Source organism: Heptranchias perlo, chromosome 16, assembly GCF_035084215.1.
Source record: "Heptranchias perlo isolate sHepPer1 chromosome 16, sHepPer1.hap1, whole genome shotgun sequence".
Classification (NCBI taxonomy): domain Eukaryota; kingdom Metazoa; phylum Chordata; class Chondrichthyes; order Hexanchiformes; family Hexanchidae; genus Heptranchias; species Heptranchias perlo.
The window spans coordinates 7,504,715-7,530,080 of NC_090340.1; the positions used below are offsets into that span (position 1 = coordinate 7,504,715).

The 25,366-nt window shown below is 43.4% G+C and overlaps 1 protein-coding gene across 1 annotated transcript in view; it reads right to left on the reverse strand.

The window, feature by feature from the left end:
* Positions 1–25,366, reverse strand: part of hydin (HYDIN axonemal central pair apparatus protein) — a 1,099,250-nt gene that overhangs the window by 707,395 nt on the left and 366,489 nt on the right. The window contains exons 16-18 of the mRNA XM_067997614.1: positions 18,516–18,616; positions 15,744–15,879; positions 11,180–11,344 (exon numbers count right to left, since the gene is read on the reverse strand). Of these exons, the coding sequence (XP_067853715.1) occupies positions 11,180–11,344; positions 15,744–15,879; positions 18,516–18,616 (402 nt within the window). The remainder of the gene's footprint in view (positions 1–11,179; positions 11,345–15,743; positions 15,880–18,515; positions 18,617–25,366) is intronic.

The following is a 25,366-nucleotide window of genomic DNA, read 5'->3' on the forward strand; positions in this document are numbered from 1 at the left end:
CTGGCACCCGACAAACAACTGGTGACAGAACTTTAACATTCAGCACACACAATATGAATTGATGTTAACATGCCTTGCCATCTTCAGCACCTCAGTGTGCTCATTGCAACATGACACATCTGTGATGATGCTTAATATTGTCTTCTGTTCTATTACAGGGCCTTCAGCGACCGCTGTGATGGCAGAGGGCGATTCCTCAGAGGACTTGCCAGCCTCTGAGGGTGCATCGTCACATCTGAGCAAGCCATCCAACAGCACAGATACTCACACCTCAGTGGGTCTTAGTCCTCAGTTAGTTGAGTTGGCACCTGGTGAGTTACCACACACATAAACATGAGCAGACACTGGTTTGCAGTGCATGTGTGTAAACGCACGCAGCATGGTAAACAAGGTTAGTGAGCTGTAGGTGCAAATAGCCACATGTTGTGGCGATAATGGAGACCTGGCTCAAAAAAGGGCAGGATTGGGTACTAAATATTTCTGGATACAAGATTTTCAGGAAAGATAGGAAAGGAAAGAAAGGACGGGGGGGGTGGCAGTACTGATTAAGGAGAATATTGCAGCACTGGAGAGAGAGGATTTCCTGGAGGGGTCAAGGACTGAATCTATTTGGTTAGAGTTAAGAAATAAAAGAGGTGCCATTACACTACTGGGTGTATTCTGTAGGCCACCAACCAGTGGGAAGGATATAGAGGAGCAAATTTGCAGGGAAATTACAGAGAGGTGCAAAAGCTATAAATTAGTGATGACTGGGGACTTCAACTATCCTAATATAGACTGGGATAACAATAATAATATAAGAGGCAAAGAGGGGAAGGAATTTTTCAAATGTGTTCAGGATAACTTTCTTAACTAGTACATTTCCAACCCAATGAGGAAGGAGGCTTTGTTGGACTTGGTTCTAGGGAATGAGGCGAGCCAAGTGGAGCAAGTGTCAGTGGGAGAGCATTTAGGGAGCAGCAATCATAGTATCAAAGGGTTTAGAATAGCTATGAAAATGACACGGACCACTCTAAAGTAGAAATACTCAATTGGAGGAGGGCCAATTTCAATGGGATGAGAACAGATCTGGCCTGGGTAAATTGGAATCAAAGACTGGCAGACAAAACTGTAATTGAACAGTGGGCGGCCTTTAGTGAGGAGATAGCCTTTAGGATATTGAGGCAGAAAGGTAGGGCAACTAAAACCAGAGCTCCCTGGATGACAAAAGAGATAGTTGGGGAAAAAAAATTGGATAAGGGCCATTTTTGGGCGCATGTAGCGTGATGTGCTTTGGGAAACATTCCATGTTGCAACAGACGTGTTTCAGCCAGAAGCCAGTGGGAGATTCAAATGCTTATTTGACAGATGGGAAGAAAAGGTCACTTATTGCAGCAGGGCACTCTGTTATTTCAGACAAAGTTTTGGCTGCAAGATCTTTGTGCTTGCACTGGAAATTCTTACTTTCCACTCAAAATTCTGCTGTTCAAACATATTTAACTACATTGCGGCCCCCCTCAAAATCACACCATCAGGATGGGGAGGGGGGCACCATGGCTACAATCACCAGTACATCCGAGGACGGGCAACATCACCAGCTTCGCCAGGCACGGCATCCACCTCCGCCACGTGGAGCTCTACAACACAGTAGGCGGCCTTTAAAGAGCAGATGGTTCAGGTACAGTCTAGGCATAGTCCCACGAGGCAGAAAGGTAGAGCAACTAAAGCCAGAGATCCCTGGATGACAAAAGAGATAAGAGAGTAAGATGAAACAGAAAAAAGGGGCTTATGACAAACGTCAGGTTGATAACACAAGTGAGAACCAGGCAGAATATAGAGAGTTCAGAGGGGAAGTGAAAAAAGAAATAAGAGGGGCAAAGAGAGAGTATGAGAATAGACTGGCGGCAAACATTAAAGGGAATCCAAAAGTCTTCCACAGGCAGGTAAACAATAAACGAGTATTAAGAAGAGGGGTGGGGCCGATTGGGGACCATAAAGGAGTCTACTCATGGAGGCAGAGGGCATCGCCGAGGTACTAAATGAGTACTTTGCATCTGTCTTTACCAAGGAAGAAGATGCAGTCAGAGTCTCAGTAAAGGAAGATGTAGTTGAGATACTGGATGGGCTAAAAATTGATAAAGAAGAGATTCTAGAAAGGCTAGCTGTACTTGAACATAAGAACATAAGAACATAAGAGATAGGAGCAGGAGTAGGCCATTTGGACCTTCGAGTCTGCTCCGCTGTTCAATGAGATCATGGCTGATCTAATTCTGGCCTCAACTCCACTTTCCCGCCTGTTCCCCGTATCCTTTGATTCCTTTGCTGATCAAAAATTTGTCTAACTCAGACTTGAATAAATTCAATGACTTAGCCTCCACTGCTCTTTGGGGCAAAGAATTCCAAAGGTTCACAACCCTCTGAGAGAAGAAATTTCTCTGCATCTCCGTCTTAAATGGGCGACCACTTATTCTGAGACTATGCCCCCTAGTTTTAGATTCCCCTATGAGAGGAAACATCCTCTCAGCATTTACCCTGTTATATGTTATGTTTCAATAAGATCTCCTCTCATTCTTCTAAACTCCAGTGAGTATAGGCCCAACCTGCTCAATCTTTCCTCATAAGAAAACCTTTCCATACCCGGAATCAACCTAGTGAACCTTCTCTGAACCGCCGCCAATGCAAGTATATCCTTCCTTAAATAGGGGACCAAAAATGTATGCGGTACTCTAGGTGTGGTCTCACCAGCATCCTGTACAGTTGGAGCAAGACTTCCCTGCTTTTATGCTCCATCCCCCTTGAAATAAATGCCAATATTCCATTTGACTTCCCAATTACCTGCTGCACCCGTATGCTAACTTCTTGTGTTTCACATACGAGGACACCCAAATCCCTTTGTACTGCAGCATTCTGCAGTCTTTCTCCATTTGTATAATATTTTGCTTTTTTATTCTTCCTACCAAAGTGGATGACGTCACATTTTCCCACATTATACTCCATCTGCCAAATTTTTGCCCACTCGCTTAACTTGTCAATATCCCTTTGCAGACTCGTTGTGTCCTTCTCACAACTTACTTTTCCACCTTTCTTTGTATCAGCAGCAAATTTGGCCACAGTACACTCGCTTCCTTCATCCATGTCATTAATATAGATTGTAAATAGTTGAGGCCCCAGCACTGATCCCTGTGGCACCGCACTAGTTACAGATTGTCATCCTGAAAATGACCCCTTTATCCCGACTCTCTGTTATTTGTTAGTTAGCCAATCCTTTATCCATGCTAGTATATTACCTCCAACACCATGAGCTCTTACCTTGTGCAGTAACCTTTTATGTGGCACCTTATCGAATACCTTTTGGAAATCCAAATACACTACATCTACTGGTTCCCCTTCATCCATCCTGCTTGTTACTTCCTCAAAGAATTCTAATAAATTTGTCAAACATGATTTCCCCTTCATAAAACCATGTTGACTTTCCTTGATTTTATTTTGAGTCTCTAAATGTCCTGCTACTACTTCCTTAATAATCAATTCTAGCATTTTCCCAATGACAGATGTTAGGCTAATTGGCCTATAGTTACCTGCTTTCTGTCTCCCTCCTGCGGTTTTCCAATCCGCTGGGACCTTTCCAGAATCTAGTGAGTGTTGGAAGATTACAACCAATGCATCCACTATCTCTGTAGCCACTTCTTTTAAGACCCTCAGATGCGAGCCATCGGGTCCAAGGGACTTGTCAGCCTGCAGACCCATTAGTTTGCCTGGTACTTTTTCTCTAGTGACAGTGATTGTTTTTAGTTCCTCCCTCCCCTTTGCCTCTTGATTATCTACTATTATTGGTATGCTTTTAGTGTCTTCTACTGTGAAGACAGATACAAAATAACTGTTCAATGCCTCTACCATTTCCTTGTTTTCCATTATTATTTCCCCAGTCTCATCCTCTAAGGGACTTATACTTACTTTAGCAACTCTCTTCCTTTTTATATACTTGTAAAAGCTCTTATTGTCAGTTTTTATATTTCTTGCTAGTTTACTCTCATAAATCTATTTTCTCCCTCATTATTTTTTTTAGTCCTCCTTTGCTGGTTTCTAAAGTTTTCCCAATCTGCGGGCATTTGCCACGTTTTATGCCTTTTCTTTTAACTTGATACCACCCTTAACTTCCTTGGTTAACCATGGTTGGTACACTGTCCTCATGGAGTCTTTCCTCTTTACTGAGATACATTTTTGTTGAGAATCATAAGATATCTTTTTAAATGTCTGCCGCTGCTTATCCACCGTCATACCTTCTAATCTGTTTTCCCAGTCCACTTTAGCCAACTCTGTCCTCATGCCATTGTAATTGTCCTTATTTAGGTTTAATACAGTAGTTTCAGATCCAAGATCCTCACTCTCAAACTAAATGTGAAATTCTATCATATTACGATCACTGGGATTCTTTACTTTGAAGTCATTAATTAATCTTGACTCATTACCCATTACCAGATCTAAAATGGCCTGTTCCCTGGTTGGTTCCACAATGTATTGTTCTAAGAAACAGTCCCGAATACACTCTATGAACTCATCCTCAAGGCTACTTTTGCCAATTTGATTTGTCCAATCTATATGAAAGTTAAAATCACCCATGATTATTGCATTACCTTTTTTACAAGCCCCCATTATTTCTTGATTTATATTTTGCCCTACAGTCTAGCTGCTGTTAGGGGCCCATAGACTACTCCCACCAGTGATTTCTTACCCTTACTATTTCTTACCCTCACTCAAATTGATTCGATAGCTTGATCTTCTGAGCCAAGATCATTTCTCACTATTGTACTAATTTCATCCTTTATTAACAGAGCTACCCGACTACCTTTTCCTTTCTTCCTATCCTTCTGAAATGTCAGGTACCCCTGAATATTCAGTACCCAACCTCGGTTACCTTGCAACCACGTCTCTGTAATGGCAACGCGATCATACCCATTTGTTTCTGTTTGTTCCGTCAATTCATCTATCTTATTACGAATGCTGCGTGCATTCAGATAAAGAACCTTTCATTTTGACTTTTTACCATTTTATCCTACTCTGACCCCATTTGCTGGTGCACTCTTATGTTTGTTCACTCTGTCCCTTCCTGTCACGCCCTGGTTATCATTACCCCTATCTCTTCCCTGTACTACTTCCTTGTCTTTTCTCTTCAACATTCTAAATTTCCCCCCACCTGAAACCTCCCACCCCCTATTTAGTTTAAAGCCCTATCTACAGCCCTAGTTATTCGATTCGCCAGAACACTGGTCCCAGCATGGTTCAGCTGAAGCCCGTCCTGACGGAACAGCTCTCTCTTTCCCCAGTACTGATGCCAGTGCCCCATGAATCAAAACCCACTTCTACCACACCAATCTTTGAGCCATCCATTCATCTCTCTGATCTTATTTACCCTATGCCAATTTGCTCGTGGCTCAGTTAATAATCCAGAGATCATTACCTTTGTGGTTCTGCTTTTTAATTTAGTTCCTAGTTGCTCATACTCTCTAAGCAGAACCTCTTTCTTAGTCTTACCTATGTCGTTGGTACCAGCGTGGACTATGACAACTGGATCCTTCCCCTCCCACTCCAAGTTCCTTTCCATTCTGGAGGAGATGTCCTTGACCCTGGCACTGGGTAGGCAACGGAGCCTTCGGGACTCACGCTCTTGGCTGCAGAGAACTGTATCAATCCCCCTAACTATACTGTCGCCTACTACTACAACCTTCCTTTTTACTCCCCCCATTTGAATGGCCTCCTGTACCATGGTGCTGTGGTCCTCCCTGCAGTCCTTGCTCTCGTCCACACAGCTTGCACATAACTGTTAGACAAGTGCAAGAGCTAAGGCTCCTTTAATGCTACCTCCTGGATCCCCGTACCTGCCTCACTCGCAGTCACATTCTCCTGTCCCTGATCACAGGCCAAATCTAAAGTATTTAATCTAAGGGGTGTGACTGCCTCCTAGAATAATGTTTCCAGGTAACTTTCTCCCTCCCTGATGTATCGCAAAATCTGCAGCTTGGACTCCAGCTCCTCAACTCTGAGCCGAAGTTCCTCGAGCTGCAGACAGTTACAGCAGATGTGGTTGCCCCGGACAAGACTGTCCACATGTTGCAGCTGCAACACATCTCCTACCCTGCCATAATTATAGTATTTGTTTAATTAATTACGTCACTGTCAATCAAATTATTTATAATTTTGTTCTTCAATTTTGAAAGTAGATAAGTCACCCGGTCCGGATGGGATGCATCCTAGGTTGCTGAGGGAAGTAAGGGGGGAAATTGCGGAGGTACTGGCCATAATCTTCAAAACATCCGTAGATACGGGGGTGGTGCCAGAGGACTGGAGAATTTCAGATATTTCACCCTTGTTCAAAAAAGGGTGTAAGAATAAACCCAGCAACTACAGGCCAGTCAGTTTAACCTCAGTGGTGGGGAAACTATTAGAAACGATAATCCGGGACAGAATTAATAGTCATCCGGACACACCTGGAGTGTGGAAGGATTAGGGAAAGCCAGCACAGATTTGTTAAAGGCAAATCGTGTTTAATTAACCTGATGGAGTTTTTTGATGAGGTAACAGAGAGGGTAGATGAGGGCAATGCAGTTGATGTGGACTTTCAAAAGGCGTTTGATAAAATGCCGCACAGTAGGCTTATCATCAAGATTGCGGCCCATGGAATAAAGGTAGCAACATGGATACAGAATTAGCTAAATGACAAGAAACAGAGAGTAGTGGTTTTTTGGACTGGAGGGAGGTGTACAGTGGTGTTCCCCAAGGGTCGGTGCTGGGACCACTGCTTTTCTTGATATATATTAATGGCTTAGACTTGGGTGTACAGGGCACAATTTCAAAATTTGCAGATGACACAAAACTTGGAAGGGTACTAAACAATGAAATTCCCTCTTGAGATAGATTTCAAGAGTATATAGACAGGCTGGTGAAATGGCTGGACACGTGGCAGATGAAATTTAACGCAGAAAAATGCGAAGTGATACATTTCAGTAGGAAGAACGAGGAGAGACAATATAAACTAGAGGGCACAACTCTAAAAGGGGTACAGGAACAGAGAGATCTGGGGGTGTATGTACACAAATCGTTGAAGGTGGCAGGGCAGGTTGAGAAAGCGGTTAAAAAAGCATACGGGATCCTGGGCTTTATAAATAGAGGCATAGAGTACAAAAGTATTGAAGTCATTATGAACCTTCATAAAACACTGGTTTGGCCACAACTGGAGTATTGTGTCCAGTTCTGGGTACCGCATTTTAGGATAGATGTGAAGGCCTTAGAGAGATTGCAGAAGAGATTTACTAGAATGATTCCAGGGATGAGGGACTTTAGTTAAGTGGATAGACTATAGAAGCTGGGGTTGTTCTCCTTGGAAGAGAGAAGGTTGAGAGGAGAGGAGTATTCAAAATCATGAAGACAGAGCAGGTAGAGAGAAACTGTTCCCATTGGTGGAAGGGTCAAGAACCAGAGGACATAGATTTAAGGTGATTGGCAAAAGAACCAAAGGTGACATGAGGAAAAACCTTTTTACACAGCGAGTGGTTGGGATCTGGATGCACTGTCCGAGGGGGTGGTGGAGACAGATTCAATCATGGCCTTCAAAAGGGAACTGGATAAGTACTTGAAAGGAAAAAAATTACAAGGCTACGGGGATAGGGTGGGGGAGTGGGACTAGCTGGATTGCCCTTGCATAGAGCAGGCACGGACTCGATGGGCCAAATGGCTTCCTTCCATGCTGTAACCTTTCTATGATTCTATGATTCCAAGGGAGTCCAATCACATCCCCTTGACATTCAACGGCATTACCATCGCCGAATCCCCCACCATCAACATTCTGGGGTCACCATTGACTGGAAACTTAACTGGACCAGCTACATAAATACTGTGGCTACAAGAGCAGGTCAGAGGCTGGGTATTCTACAGTGAGTGACTCACGTCTTGACTCCCCAAAGCCTTTCCACCATCTACAAGGCACAAGTCAGGAGTGTGATGGAATATTCTCCACTTCCCTGGATGAGTGCAGCTCCAACAACACTCAAGAAGCTCGACACCATCCAGGACAAAGCAGCCCGCTTGACTGGCACCCCATCCACCACCCTAAACATTCACTCTCTCCACCACCGGTGCACCGTGGCTGCAGTGTGTACCATCTACAAGATGCACTACAGCAACTCACCAAGACTTCTTCGACAGCACCTCTCAAACCCGCGACCTCTACCCCCTAAAAGGACAAGGGCAGCAGGCACATGGGAACAACACCACCTGCACATTCCCCTCCAAGTCACATACCATCCCGACTTGGAAATATATCGCCGTTCCTTCATTGTCACTGGGTCAAAATCCTGGAACTCCCTTCCTAACAGCACTGTGGAAGTACCTTCACCACGCAGACTGCAGCAGTTCAAGAAGGCAGCTCACCACCACCTTCTCAAGGGCAATTAGGGATGGGCAATAAATGCTGGCTTTGCCAGCGATGTCCACATCCCATGAATGATAAAAAAAATCTCAAACTCTCAGGGACTCATGGGACTCTGCTGGTCCCAGGTGCCTGATTAAAATTTAATACCATTGCTAATGACTCTCCGTTTCCCATTATGCAGCCAATTTCTCTGGCAATTTATAGTTTCCCCCTTGAACCCATGAGCTTTCATTTTCACCACAACTTCCTTGTCCAACAGTACTGAATGTTTTCTCAAGTCAAGATGTACAATACCAATCATCTAATCCTCAGCAACATTACATCCTTAAAGAATTCCAACACAATTGTTAGGCATGATTTCATCTGTTTTTCATAAGCCCATGTTGGCTTGGATTTATTGCCTCCACTCTTACTAGATGCTCTTGAATTACTTCCTTTAGGAAACTACAGCATTTTTGCCATGATCAATGTCAAGCCAGCCAGCCTTCATAGTGGTAATTACAAGAATTTTGCAGCACCTTCACCAGCCGGCCTGCAGTGGTTCAGAAGAAGGCCCACCACCAACTTCTCTTGGGATACACAATGAATTCCGGTCTTGCCAGCAACACCCACATCCCAAGAATGAATAAAGAAAGATGTTGGAACCAGGCAGTGAAAGCCAAGTGCTTTAAAGATAAATTGTCAGAAATTCGTCTGCTTCCAATTCTAACAAAGGAGTTAACTGGTCTACTATAAAAGAGTTAACACCAAATAATGCACAGTATGATTTCAACCCAAAATGGAAAAGTTACAAATGCTGGAAACTTGAAGTACAAAACTGAAAATCCTTGAAATACTTAGCAGGTCGATCAGCATCTGTAAAGAGAAAAGACAGACCAACATGTCAAGAAGAGCATTTCCTTCTTCGGTTCTGCTGATGGTCTCCACTGAAAATGCTAACTTGTCCTTTTTCAGATGCTGGCAGGCCTATTGCGGGTTTCTAGCATTTTCTGTTTTTATGCCAAATACTTTAATCTATTCAATGTTTCCCTATTCCAGTGTACAACAGAATGGGCATTTGTTGTGACCATTAGTAGAGTGAATTAAATTGCAATACAGCTATTGAGCTGTGGCAGATGAGATTGTTGAAGAAATATAGGCTTTTATTAGGCATTCAAACCACTCTCACAGCTAATTGAGTTGCTCCATTCCCATAATCTATTTACTAATCTGTACTATTACCAGGCTTCGCAGTTCACAATTGTTATTTGGTAAGACTTTATGTATTAGTCACAGTGTAAATATTGTGGGAAGGTTTCCTCTGATCATGATTTCTAGGGAAATTGTAATGCTGTGCTTCAATTAATGCTTTCACAATCTCACTGGAAATAGGCAAAAGGAAATCTTCCCACTGTATTCGCAATGTCACTAACACATAGCAACCAGAGGAAATCTTTCCATCATTGTTTATAAAAATATAAAGTTATCTTAATAATAAAATAACCTTTTAATGAATAACCTGGAAAATGTGTGTGGAAAAGGGTGTAGTTCCAGCGCAAACTCTGGCCTCTTTCAGATGTCAGAAGCTTTTAAAACCTCAGCCACCTAACCAGTTTGAAATTACAGACTAGAACTCCCATGGAAACCCAATATCTTAGGTCAGGCATACAGTGGAATAACGTTCAGTGACGGGCTCAGTCACAGAGCAACTCCACTCACACAGCTGGATCAGCACCCCTTTCATTGGCTGGTGCTACTCTCAAACTGTCAGTCGTTTTCTACCTGAGTGATAAGCCAACCACTAGGCTGCAATATGCCTGATGGCTCCAGGTCGGTATCCAGCAATGAAATGAATAGCGAGCCCCACTGACACAATGGGGGTGCTACATGACTGAACCCATGGTCGATATCAACTGCCTTCATTCTGCTGTTTAAAATAAACACTTCTTAGATAAAAGTTTTACAACATTAATGTGGGAGATTTGCAGGCCCTGGCAGTCTTGTTCTCCTGTAACATTTATTTAAATTTGTGTTAATTTATTGGTTTCTCCCATTGGCTCAGTGGGTAAATGCACCAAGTACTGTGGCACTGAGCAACACCGAGCTGAGGGTTGAAAACTCACCCCTTTCTGTGATCTCAGCCAGGGAGCAACATTTAGCCTCAGGCAGAGGGAGAGCAAAAATCCATTCCTAATCGCTGTCCAGCAGCCCTTGTGTGCAGCCTTCAGTTGAGAGTAGGACCAGGCTTGACTGTGATGTCCTCCATGGTCTAAAAGCCTGCCTGTACTCACTGGCTAGACTCAACACAACGGTCATCGACTCAGAAGTGCTGCTGGTGTTCATGGATCTGAACCCCCGCAAGAGTCAGTGTCTTCACGAGAGATTGGCAGAGAAAAAAAATTAATTGACATAAATTTGGACACCAGATACAGAGGAAGGTGTTTCACGGCAGTAGCACAAATGGGCAGGACTAAGTTATAAAACATTTAGTAATGTTAAGTGATTTCCTCCACTTGCTGTGGCTCCAAACCCACTTTGCTTTCTGATCTTCTTCCCTAGTTGTGCGGAAGTATCTAGATTCAGCACCTTCACCCAACACATCTGTGGAAAACGTGTTGGCAAAGCCATGTGCTGTCACTGCATGGGTTATGGCCGTGCCACCGTAAGCAATCCTGTCTGTGTATATCTATACATAGTTATTGGATAGTGAGATAGTGAGCAGATACAGAACCAGAGACCACACCCCCACTCAAGAGTAACACATTTTAATTTATGTCTTTTCCAGAAAAAACTCACAAGAGGAAATTGACTTTTTCCAAATATGGCAATGGATGCTTCTATATCGTGTTCTCCAAGACACTGTGCCTCCACAAATAAAGGAACCTCCACAGTACAACAAGGGTCAATAACTCCATAAGACTTTGGACTGGAATAAAGCATACCAAGCTGGTCGTCCAGATCCTGTGGGGAAAAAACAACAAGGACAGAACAGGTCACAGTTAAAGGTCCTTGGCACTTTGGATACAAAACTGGCTTAGTGGCAGAAGGCAGAGGGTGATGGTCGAAGGTTGTTTTTGTGACTGGAAGCCTGTGGCCAGTGGGGTACCACAGGGATCGGTGCTGGGTCCCTTGCTGTTTGTGGTCTACATTAATGACTTGGATATGAATGTAAAAGGTATGATCAGTAAGTTTGCTGATGATACAAAAATTGGTAGGGTGGTAAATAGCGAGGAGGATAGCCTCAGTCTGCAGGACGATATAGATGGGTTGGTCAGATGGGCGGAACAGTGGCAAATGGAATTTAACCCGGAAAAGTGCGAGGTGATGCACTTTGGAGGGACTAACAAGGCAAGGGAATACACAATGAATGGGAGGACCCTAGGCAAGACAGAGGGTCAGAGGGATCTTGGTGTGCAAGTTCACAGATCCCTGAAGGCGGCGGAACAGGTAGATAAGGTGGTAAAGAAGGCATATGGGATACTTGCCTTTATTAGCCGAGGCATAGAATATAAGAGCAAGGAGGTTATGATGGAGCTGTATAAAACACTGGTTAGGCCACAGCTGGAGTACTGTGTGCAGTTCTGGTCGCCACACTACAGGAAGGATGTGATCGCTTTGGAGAGGGTGCAGAGGAGATTCACCAGGATGTTACCAGGGCTGGAGCGCTTCAGCTATGAAGAGAGACTGGGAAGATTGGGTTTGTTTTCCTTGGAGCAGAGGAGGCTGAGGGGGGACATGATTGAGGTGTACAAAATTATGAGGGGCACAGATAGGATGGATACTAAGGAGCTTTTTCCCTTCGTTGAGGGTTCTATAACAAGGGGACATAGATTCTAGGTAAAAGGCGGGAGGTTTAGAGGGGATTTGAGAAGGAACTTTTTCACCCAGAGGGTGGTTGGAGTCTGGAACTCACTGCCTGAAAGGGTTGTGGAGGCAGGAACCCTCACAACATTCAAGAAGCATTTGGATGAGCACTTGAAATGCCATAGCATACAAGGCTACGGACCAAATGCTGGAATATGGGATTAGAGTAGACAGGGCTGATGGCCGGCGCGGACATGATGGGCCGAAGGGCCTCTATCCGTGCTGTATAACTCTATGACTCTAACTCTCTAAGATGGCTTTGCTTAGAGGACAGTTCCACCCAATGTATTATTGCTATGGGAGGGGAAAAAACAACCAACAAAAAAACCAACACGTGCAACACAGCAAAGCAGCGCTTTCACACAGAACTCATCTACTTTTTGTGAACTCTTTTGCTCAATAAGGTGAGAAATGTGAGTGCTGGGGAATGGAACATTTTCTATTTCATGCACCCAATGTCAGCACCAGCCACTCCCAAGCCAGCCATCTTATGGTCTCTCTGAATAAGACTACCAATTAGGGCCTATTTTGTGCCATGACTAAGAACTGGGTTGAGCTTGTCCAAACTCATTCCTTACAGCCAGCACATACAGGAGAATTTCATTCCATCAGTCTGGGTTGGGTTCAAGTTCAGGTCCCAAGGTGAAAGGCCACTGTCTGGCCCCTGGACCATCAAAGCCCCCTTCATCCAAGCATTTAAACACAAAGTGGATTCTGCCTTGCTCAGGTCCATGATCAGCAAGTTTCTCTAAACCATTTCCTGAAGCAGGCAAACTCTGTTCCACGTTTTATGCGGTCACACATAAAAAAGAACGAGACATCCAAAGATCAAAATGAAATATAAAACTCTATAATTTTGATTGGGTTGACCTAAAACAGAAAGCAATGCAAATTGTCCTGCTGGGCACGAGAATAAAGAGAAAATAGATTCTTACTGGAATCAAGGCCCCATCCCCTAATATCAACAATGGATCAGATCATCAAAAATAGGGGAGCAACACAAATTTGTTCATAACATTAACCCCCAAAAACTCAGGATTTTAACCCTTGTCCTGCTCAATATTTTAGGTTGGGATTCATTTTACAAAAGAGAGTTCTACTTAGCTTTACAAAAATCACCAGCACTTCATTATCTGAGCCACTTTAATGCAGCCTGCCTTTGGGATTACTCAGTGCCATTTCTGCTGCAGCCTGCACTGCTGGGAGCTCATTACTGGCAACTTAATACTGACAGCTCATTATTGGGAGCTTTGGGAAAAGTGCAGTACTTTCCTCAGATGGTTTTTAAGTTGAATATGCACCCCTGTTGAAAATAAACTGATTTATGAGGATAAGAAAAATCACGGCAATATTTTAAGGTTGAAATCAACAAACGGCCAGAGGGCACTTTAGAAAATATGGCAATAGCTGAGGATGAAACTGTATTTCACACAGTCATAACCAGAGAGCAGAACACTACTGGTTGAAATCACGCTGTCTGATATTAGTCGCAAATGTATTCATGCATTTGTGACACATTTAAAAAAATGAATCAATGTCAGTGCTGCTAGGCTTTTGTCCATTAAAGGTCCTCGAACCAAACTGGCCTTAGCTTCAAATTTTGATTTGTTTTTATCAACAAAACACTTTTAGTTTCTATTTTCAGTTGAGACCTATTGATTTCCTGAAAACAATCAACAACCATAGTTAGAGCAGAGACAGCTGATATATATTTAGATATAATTTTGCAATATTTAATCAGAGTGGTCCTTCTTTCTGGTTTTAATGATAATAATAATAAAAACTATTAGTGTTGGCTGTCAAGTTTTACTTGTTTTATTTTTGTAGAAATATTGCTTTTAGGTTTAATTTATGAAATTCTTTTGTTTGGTTAATGATATTTTTCATTTCAGTTTTGTTGATGGAAGCCGCAGTGCCTCTATTCCATGCACCATTATCTAGCTAATAGGGCTGACAAGCCACCTACCTCATGTGTCTCTGCCAGTTCCATTCTTCAGCTAGCCTTTTAATGGTGCCTGAATTCGGGCCTGGGTGAATCACCCTCCCTAATATTAGAGCCTTGGTATGGTACATCCCCTTCAGCGAACCCAGTGAGAATGGGAACTCATATATGGAACTATTCACGCTCCACCAACCCACCAACTGTTTGATATTCAGCAAAACACTCCCCAATCTGTACTCCCAGCCCAAGTCAAATTACCTATGTACGTCTGAATCATCTACCCTCTTAATGTTCTCTTCTCCAACAAAGATAAGTTCAGTCCTATTACTCTCTCCTCACAATTACAGTCTTAAGACTCAATCATTCTTCTCGTCCTACTCTGAACCTTCTCCCAATGTATCAATGTCACCAGAAATTATATACAAAAAACACTCTCCGAAATTGTTTGAGTAGCCCGAACAATAGGTGGCACTGAGCAGAACCCTGTGGAATTCTGCCCCCTCCCCTTGTCACCTTCTGCTTCCTATTGGCAAGCTTGTTCTCAATCCAGCTAATTTAATTTTTCTTTAATTCCATAACCCTTAATCTTCTTTGAAAGACTCGCAAATGAAACTTTGTCAAATGCCTTCTGAATCTGAAATAATTATATCAATTGAATAGTCACTGTCCACTAATTTAGTAATCTCTAAGGAAGTTCCCATATACTCATGCAGTATAAATTATTGCTTCTAAATCCATGCTGGTTAATAATTGCTCACTTTATACCTCAATCCTTTTATGAATATCAAAAAAACAATGTCATCATTCAGTCCTCAGTACATTTTCTGTATTTATGAAGTTACTAAAGCCTTTTCTTTTGTTAGCATTGTGGTGTGTATCCCATCTGGTCCAGGTGCTGTGCAGATTGAATTCCTCTAGTTTCTTGATAACACAAGTTTTACTAACCTCTAAGTATGTTGTGGACTATTGTGCCAAAACTACTGGATGTGGAATATGGTCACAGTCTTTATTTGTCGGTGAAAACTAATGAGAAGAATTATTATAATGCACCCGATCTTCTGCCCAAATTATCCCTTAACGGGTATTTCAGGGCTTTGACCCTCTATCTATTATTTACAGAGCCAAAAACATTATTTTATCCCTTTTGTGACTATCCATTTTTTGATTGTTCTCTTGCCTTGTGTAATTTTCATTTTAGTCATCCTCAACTGTGTGTAGAGAGTGGGAGCATCACTTGTTGGCCTGCAGCCTAATTTTGGTTCTTCATTCAACATCTCCCGAAGGACACCTAGCTGAGGCAGAGTGCACTCTAACGGGAGTCATTTGAGAGGAAGAAAGCACCACCTGCCATCCTGTGATGCAGTGTGTTTTCGGCACAATGCTCCAATAGGCAATCTAGCCATTATTTGCTTCCCCTCTTGTACCCACTACACTCATCAACTTATGGCTTCTTCCATACGGATTTTTAAAAACTTTTACGTCACCCTGCTACTTTATGCAATAATCTCTCTGACATCATGAAACAAGCGTCTAATCATTCTAATTAGCACTAACCTGTGGAACTACCCCATAACATGCTGGAAGGTCATTGGTGTTCCGCAGATTTACCATGCATTGATAAGGATACTTGAGAAAGCAACGTCCAAGATCAATGTGTGGGTTAACCACCTCCACATTAGGAACAATGCACCTGTTGAACAAAAGTTGGCAAAAGCTGGTGAGAAGTCCGTCAGTCATTGTGTGACACCTACATTAATACACAACCTTCACCATCTGCTAATTACATGGTGAATGAGAAAAAGATTAGCAGTAATCAACAGTGTCAATTTGAGGCATATGGTCTACTTTGTCCAAAGGGACTACAACACAAAGCTGCTTTGCCTTAAATAAGACATTCCATTACTTGTCTATCAAACACAAATACATTTAAAGAAAAACCAGATCAGACTAACATCTACTATTGTGCCTAACTTTATTTCTCCCATCTGTACCTTTGCTGCTGCTGAGGGTTAGATTTTCATATTTCCACTAGCCAGTGTTACACTGTCAAGAATCAGTCTAATTTTCCTATACATGGTGGGCTCCATAGGGAGTCTGCCTCTGGGGAGGGGGATGGGGAGGAAAATCCATTGCTGCTGCAGCAGCTGACATGGCTGCAGCAGCCATATTGTACCTGTAACAATGTGGCTCAATGCAATGTCTGAGGCTGGAGCTTCTTCAGGGCACCAAGCCCACAAATTTACAGACTCTTCAGTTTGGGTGCTTCAGTCTCTAATCCAGAAGACGATCCAGCTATTTGTCCCCAATGAAAGGAGTCCCACAAAGGGCATGATGCAGGCCCCATGAAAGTAGGTGACTTCCAGCAGCTCCCGCATGGCTACTCAATGCCGGAAAATGTTAACTGAGCTCTCCAGGATAACTAAGGTAACAAGAGGTATCCATAACCTTGTAACCATGCACTGTAATAGGCATGTTTCTCAGTTGCAGCCACTTTGCTCTCACTGCATTAAACATCACCTGCAACTTACCAGCAATGTACAGGCGCACCACAAGACGCTTCACATCCCTTCCTTCACGTCCAGCTGAACACATTGGGAAGCAGTGGAAAACTCACATAGGAACGGGACTAGGCCATTCAGCCCCTCGATACTATTCTGCCATTCAATCAGATCATGGCTGATCTGTGCCTCAACTCCATTTACCCGTCTTTAGTCCATATCGCTCGATACCCTTACCTAACAAAAATCTATCAATCTCAGTCTTGAAAATATCAATTGACCCAGCATCCACAGCCTTTTAGGAAAGACTTCCAGATTTCCACTACCCTTTGTGTGAAAAAAGTGCTTTCCGATTTTACTCCGAACTGGTTTAACTCTCATTTTAAGAATACGCCCCCTTGTTCTGGATTATGCCCCCTAGTTCCTCTGTATCTACCCTATCGACCTTTATCATTTTAAACACCTCAATTAGATCACTCCGCAACCTTCTAAACTCAAAGAAATACAAACCAAGTTTATGCAACGTGTCCTCGTAATTTAACCCTTTGAGCCCTGGCATCATTCTGGTGAATCTACACTGTACCCCTTTCCAGGCCAATATATCTTTCTTGAGATGCAGTGCACAAAACTGAACTCAGTACTCCAGATGCGGTCTCACCAACACTCTGTACATCATGGGTATTTCACACCCAGCACCTGTTCTCATGGGACACAGAGGAAACACGTCTTCCTGGCAGTAATGCAGCCCTTTTAAAACCTGGGCATGAAAGTGCATTACGAAAGCACGTGAACAGTTAGTAGAATGCTATTCATTCTCCCTCTATCATGCTGTGCCAACCATGCAATGAAGTGCTGTTAAGGTGTAAGGCGATTTTGATAAATTCAACTAAATTTTGGCACACCTACTTTTGCAACTTTTCAGAGACCAGCAAATTTCTTCCTCACCTGTGTCCAGGTTCGGATTGACTCTTTCTGCCACCTCCATCCAGGTGGCTCTGACCCTGCTCTTAACTGCAGGGTGACCCTCAGCTCCAATTGGAATGCCCTTATTTCCAAGATCTCTCGCTGCAGCACCTCTAAGGCAGCTTCACTGAAATTAGCAGTATGATGACTTGCTCCAGACATTTCCCCCAGCACAGCTTTAAGGGCAATCATATTCTGTCCATTGATGACAGGACATACGATGCGCTGGGACTACACTGGGGTTGGAGGATGGAAAATGGGTTACTTGCCACATTGGGGTAGATTTTCAACTAGCAGCCTGGGCGTAAAACTGACCATTGCGGATTGGCCGCCCTTAACCGCCAGCTTTTCATTTCCATTGATATTGAAGTTCCTCTAATTTCCAGGTTCATTGGAACATAGGAACAGAAGGAGGCCATTCAGCCCCTCGAGCCTGTTCTGCCATTCAATGACACCATGGCTGATCTGTGACCTAACTCCGTATATTCGCCTTAGACCCATGTTCCTTAATATCCTTGGTTAACAAAACTCTATCAATCTCAGATTTGAAATTCACAATTGAACTAGCATCAACTGCCATTTGCAGAAGAGAGTTCCAAACTTCTACCACCCTTTGCATGTAGAAGTGTTTCCTAACTTCAATCCTGAAAATCCTAGCTCTAATTTTTAGGCTATGTTCAAGTTCTAACTTGCTTGCACTTTATAAATGTTCTAAAATACCACTACTGTACTGACAACGTGTTATGTTGTGAAGAGCAAATGCTAGCTTTCTGCATGTAAATGCATGACAGTATTCAGCAGAATTCAATTCACATCCACCGCCCCTAATATTCACGTGCACAGGATGAATGAAAAGGGAAGTTACCGTGCCAAGATGGGGATTGCTAACACTTCCTCGCCAACATTCTCGACGTCCACAACCAGGGCCAGCTCGTATTTCTTTGGAGTGTTGGAGCACAATGTCACCTAGGAGAAAAGACAAAAGTATCTAAAATTAAAATCCCCGCCCATCTGCTGAGCTTAGCACAGATTGACAGTCTTGGTTTGGCCATGGGAGAACTTTGGTGTAATTTGTATTAAAATCTTATTATTAAATTTTGCTCCCTGGGGTTTATATCCACAGAACAAATTACATGCTGGGGATGTGGATTAGAATTCAGACATGGGGGGAGGGGGAGGAGGGGAGGGGGAAATTAATCTTCAGCATTAGTGCAAAACGGGTGATAGCGAATCGGCAGCCCAGTTTACACCCCATCCAATTTCCTTTGACCCATAGTGTCTATCCAGATTGCTTGAGATAAGGGAGGTTTGCTTAAAGACATCTGAGCAAGCATTTACACGAGGTGTTGGAATGGCCCTATTCGTTTAATCTCAGCAGAGGTTAGCTGCCAGAGACCCACACCTAGGAGGGCAGTAGTCAGATTTGATAGGCAGCTCAACTAGCTAATCCCCAGACATGGAGAGCTGGGAGAAGGTCAGTGGCCAAGCCCTTGGCTTCCTATCCAGCCAAGGAAACAAGGAAGCATGTGGTCTAAAACAGTCTGTGTGATCTGGTAACGAAGACATAGCCAAGTGGAGATAACTGCTTCTTTCCATTCAGGATCAACCTGAATCTTTCAGTCAGTAGAGTGCATTTAACCTCCAAACAGCAACAGTGTGATGTACTTTGTTATTTTTGTAACAGTCCTCATAACCGAGAAAAAATAAGCTGAAATAAGATGAATTTTACTATAAAATATTGCTCTATTCATTCATTCGCCGTTTGTAAAATAAATCAGCTTGTCAATTCGGATGTTTGGAGAAGTGCATGTGGAGGTACAAGTGAGATCAGTTCACATAACAAGGGGTTTCATTGTTACGACCCCCCGGGTCAGGCTATCACATGACTGGATATTGGGCAATAGAGGTAAACTCCTGATCATAAGGAATCTGGGTCCACTTACAGGAGAGATCTCTGATGCTAAACCTGAGAAAATATCTAGTGCAGACCCAAAATTTGTACGATCAACATTAAATTGGTAAACTGACTTAGAAAACCTGCAATGACACTTTTCTGAGCATGGGGTTAAAACATGCAATTGGCCCAGAGTAGAGGGTGTCCAACACTGGCCAAAATAGGGTCAATGTTACACTTACAGAACACAAGATTTCTTAGGAATAGAAAATGGTTGTTACAATCCCACCTAAACCTATGTACATACCGTCTCACCACATTCCTCAACCCCTTCCCTCTCCAGAAGCACATCTTGAACCCATTTATAATATTAGAACCAACACCTTCATGAGCAGCATTTTTTTTAAAAAAGAGAATGGAGTTGAAACTTGCTCCAATGTAGGAAAGATAAAATAAAATGCTGGTAAATCTTCTGGTGGGCTTTTGTAATTTTTCACATGGCTAAAATAAAGTGTAAAATAAAATAATGTAAAGTGGGCAGCACTATATCAACTTGCTCTGCAGTGATAGGGCAGGTTGCAGATTCAATCTCTCATACAGTTACTTTCCCAAACTCAACTATGTCACCGTGAAAAACTAAAGCCACAGAATAATACAATTTACAGCACATAAAGAAGCCACTGAGCCCATCGGGCCTGTGCTCACTCTTAATCTGGAGTCATTTTCATAGATTTTCCTCCCCCCCCCCCCCCCCCCCCCCCCGCGGATCATTTTCAAATTCCCTTTTAAATTATTTTATACTCTCGACTTCAAAAGCCACTTGTGCTAAAGCATAGCCTATATCAACAGCGGCCATGAACTTCTTCACTCGGAATGAGGAAAACTCCTCCTCAAATCACTTTGATAGACTTCCCAATGGCTCATTCTGAACAGCTCTGATAGGTTGCCTAACTGTGCCCTCAACCACAACTGATCTGTGGCCCTGCTGGATTAAGGAATGGACTAGAAAAATAGAGTGTGTTCCTGTAAAAATAATAGTTAAAAACTAGGTTAAAAAATATACATTCTACACCACTCTCACATATGGAGATGGCTCTAAGCGCTTTACTAGATGGATAAAAAGGCAAGCAGGAGTGAAAGGGAGGGAAATTGAAAGATTTGGAGGGGTTTTAAGGCTAAAGAGGTTTTTCAGGTGGCTTTTGAAAGCAGAGAGGAGGGTGGCAAGGTAGAGGGATCTAGGGGGGAATACCAGAGGGTAAGGCATAGTGATCAAATAAGTGGTTGCTGATGTTGGAATGGGAGGAGAGGGAATTATGGATTGTCGTTCTTGCTGAGAACAATAAACTCAGGGCGGTCCAGTGATTAAATCTGAGCTCTTCCAAGCCTGTACTTCGCATATCGTATTAATTGACTAAGCAGTACAAAAGCATTTTTTAAAACAAAAAGAAGTCCAGCATCATATCCAGTGAATAAATCATTGAGGAGAGCAGGCAGTTTGCAATTCAATAAAATGAGATCATGACTAAGGCATGGCCTTATGCCGGTGAAATTCTCTTTGGCAGCGGCACTAATAGTCCGACAGTTAATGGGCAGCCTGCTTTACACCATGCCCAGCTGAAGTCAATGGAGGAGGAAATTGGGTGAGGTGTAAAACAGACAGCCGATTCATCACCGCCCGTTTTGCACTACCGCCGAAGACAAATACAATGTATATTGAGACAAACATCCTCTAAAATTTTTTATGGTAATAAAGTTATGTGAAAGAGACACCAGTTAAATTCCTTTTTTAAGTTTTTGGAATTTTACTGAGCTTTACAACACCAACTGAATTTCTAACATATCTACACAGGTACAAGCAGACACCAATGTCACAAGAGAGCTCTTAAAAAATAAATCTCTCCTCTGAGAAACTGCTGGGAAGATAAAGCTAGGATTTCTCGGAAATTACTGGCACAGTACGTCTGAATGAGAGCTGGAGGTTTTCTGGAGATTACTTGAGTCACTCTAACGAAAATGGAATGAAGCTGAACAGTAGATTACTCACCACTAGATATGATTGTATTTCTCTGAGCTGACTTTATACTCAAATAAGTATTGGACTCGTACATTTTGTTCCAAGCAATTTTCCAACTTTGTACTGTTGGGGATAAGCCTTGCTTACCGGGACCATAGAAACATAGAAACATAGAAAATAGGAGCAGGAGTAGGCCATTCGGCCCTTCGAGCCTGCTCCGCCATTCAATATGATCATGGCTGATCAATACCATATTCCCACTCTCTACCCATACCCCTTGATGCCTTTTGTCTCTAGAAATCTATCCAGCTCCTTCTTAAATATATTCATGATGTGGAGATGCCGGTGATGGACTGGGGTTGACAATTGTAAACAATTTTACAACACCAAGTTATAGTCCAGCAATTTTATTTTAAATTCACAAGCTTTCGGAGACTTCCTCCTTCCTCAGGTAAATGTTTCAGGAGCTCCTTGAAGCCTACGCATTTATACATATAGAACAATACATGGTGTTTACAGACTGCCCCTGCAACTGCCCGTTGTCAAGGCAATCACCGTGTTCAGACAGAGAGGTGTCACCTGCAGAACCCCCGAATACACATTCAATAAAAAAACAAACAGGGAAAAAAAACAGAGAAAAAAAACAGAGAGAGGCAGAAACATCCGGAAGGCAGAGAGAGCCAGCAAATGACCCATTATATTAAAAACAGATAACATTTGTTCGCTGGTGGGGTAACGTGTAGCGTGACATGAACCCAAGATCCCGGTTGAGGCCGTCCTCATGGGTGCGGAACTTGGCTATCAATTTCTGCTCGACGATTTTGCGTTGTCGTGTGTCTCGAAGGCCGCCTTGGAGTACGCTTACCCGAAGGTCGGTGGATGAATGTCCATGACTGCTGAAGTGTTCCCCGACTGGGAGGGAACCCTCCTGTTTGGCGATTGTTGCGCGGTGTCCGTTCATCCGTTGTCGCAGCGTCTGCATGGTCTCGCCAATGTACCATGCTCTGGGGCATCCTTTCCTGCAACGTATGAGGTAGACAACGTTGGCCGAGTCACAGGAGTATGAACCATGCACCTGGTGGGTGGTGTCCTCTCGTGTGATGGTGGTATCTGTGTCGATGATCTGGCATGTCTTGCAGAGGTTACCGTGGCAGGGTTGTGTGGCGTCGTGGACGCTGTTCTCTTGAAAGCTAGGTAATTTGCTGCGAACGATGGTCTGTTTGAGGTTGGGTGGCTGTTTAAAGGCGAGTAGTGGAGGTGTGGGGATGGCCATAGCGAGGTGTTCGTCATCATTGATGACATGTTGAAGGCTGCGGAGAACATGGCGTAGTTTCTCCGCTCCGGGGAAGTACTGGACGACGAAGGGTACTCTGTTGGTTGCGTCCCGTGTTAGTCTCCTGAGGGACGCAACCAACAGAGTACCCTTTGTCGTCCAGTACTTCCCCGGAGCGGAGAAACTACGCCATGTTCTCCGCAGCCTTCAACATGTCATCAATGAGGACAAACACCTCGCTATGGCCATCCCCACACCTCCACTACTCGCCTTTAAACAGCCACCCAACCTCAAACAGACCATCGTTCGCAGCAAATTACCTAGCTTTCAAGAGAACAGCGTCCACGACGCCACACAACCCTGCCACGGTAACCTCTGCAAGACATGCCAGATCATCGACACAGATACCACCATCACACGAGAGGACACCACCCACCAGGTGCATGGTTCATACTCCTGTGACTCGGCCAACGTTGTCTACCTCATACGTTGCAGGAAAGGATGCCCCAGAGCATGGTACATTGGCGAGACCATGCAGACGCTGCGACAACGGATGAACGGACACCGCGCAACAATCGCCAAACAGGAGGGTTCCCTCCCAGTCGGGGAACACTTCAGCAGTCATGGACATTCATCCACCGACCTTCGGGTAAGCGTACTCCAAGGCGGCCTTCGAGACACACGACAACGCAAAATCGTCGAGCAGAAATTGATAGCCAAGTTCCGCACCCATGAGGACGGCCTCAACCGGGATCTTGGGTTCATGTCACGCTACACGTTACCCCACCAGCGAACAAATGTTATCTGTTTTTAATATAATGGGTCATTTGCTGGCTCTCTCTGCCTTCCGGATGTTTCTGCCTCTCTCTGTTTTTTTTCTCTGTTTTTTTTCCCTGTTTGTTTTTTTGTTGAATGTGTATTCGGGGGTTCTGCAGGTGACACCTCTCTGTCTGAACACGGTGATTGCCTTGGCAACGGGCAGTTGCAGGGGCAGTCTGTAAACACCATGTATTGTTCTATATGTATAAATGCGTAGGCTTCAAGGAGCTCCTGAAACATGGAGCTCCTGAAACATTTACCTGAGGAAGGAGGAAGTCTCCGAAAGCTTGTGAATTTAAAATAAAATTGCTGGACTATAACTTGGTGTTGTAAAATTGTTTACAATTAAATATATTCAGTGACTTGGCCTCCACAGCCTTCTGTGGTAGAGAATTCCACAGGTTCACCACCCTCTGAGTGAAGAAATTTCTCCTCATCTCAGTCCTAAATGTCCTACCCCGTATCCTGAGACTGTGACCCCTCGTTCTGGACCCCCAGCCAGGGGAAACATCCTCCCTACATACAGTCTGTCTAGCCCTGTCAGAATTTAAAATGTTTCAATGAGATCCCCTCTCATTCTTCTAAACTCGAGTGAATACCGGCCGAATCGACCTAATCTCTCCTTATATGACAGTCCGGTCATCCCAGGGATCAGTCTGGTGAACCTTCGTTGCACACCCTCTATGGCAAGTATATCCTTTCCAGGTAAGGAGACCAAAACTGCACACAATACTCTGGGTGTGGTCTCACCAAGACCATGTATAACTGCAGTAAGACATCCTTGCTCTTATACTCAAATCCTCTTGCAATGAAGGCCAACATACCATTTGCCTTCCTAACTGCTTGCTGCACCTGCATGTTTGCTTTCAGTGACTGGTGTAAAAGGACACCCAGGTCCCTTTGTACATCAACATTCCCCAATCTATCACCATTTAAATAATACTTTGCATATCTACCGAAGTGGATAACTTCACATTTATTCACATTATACTGCTTCTGCCATGTATTTGCCCACTCACTCAACTTGTCTAAATCGCCTTGAAGCCTCTTTGCATTCTCCTCACAACTCTCAATCCCATCTAGTTTCGCGTCATCAGCAAACTTGGAAATATTACATTTGGTTCCCTCATCCAAATCATTGATATATATTGTGAATAGCCCAAGCACTGATCCCTGCGGTACCCCACTAGTCACTGCCTGCCACCCGAAAAAGACCCATTTATTGCTACTCTCTGTTTCCTGTCTGTCAATCAATTTTCAATCCATGCCAGTATATTACCCCCAATCCCATGTGCTTCAATTTTGCACACTAACCTCTCATGTGGGACTTCTGAAAATCCAAATAAACCACATCCACTGGTTCTCCCTATGGGTACGGTAGCATAGTGGTTATGTTACTAGACTAGTAATCCAGAGACTGGAACTAATAATCCTGAGTTATGAGTTCAAATCCTGCCATAACGGCTGGAGAATTTAAATTCAATTAGTGAAATAAAATCTGGAATTAAAATACTAGTATCAGTAATGGTGGTCATGAAACTACCAGATTGTCGTAAAAACCCATCTGGTTCACTAATGCCCCTTTAGGGAAAGAAACCTGCCATCCTTACCCTATCTGGCCTACATGTGACTCCAGACCCACAGCAATGTGGTTGATTCTTAGTTGCCCTCTGAAATGGCCTAGCAAGTCACTCATTTGTAAAATCTTGCTAAAAA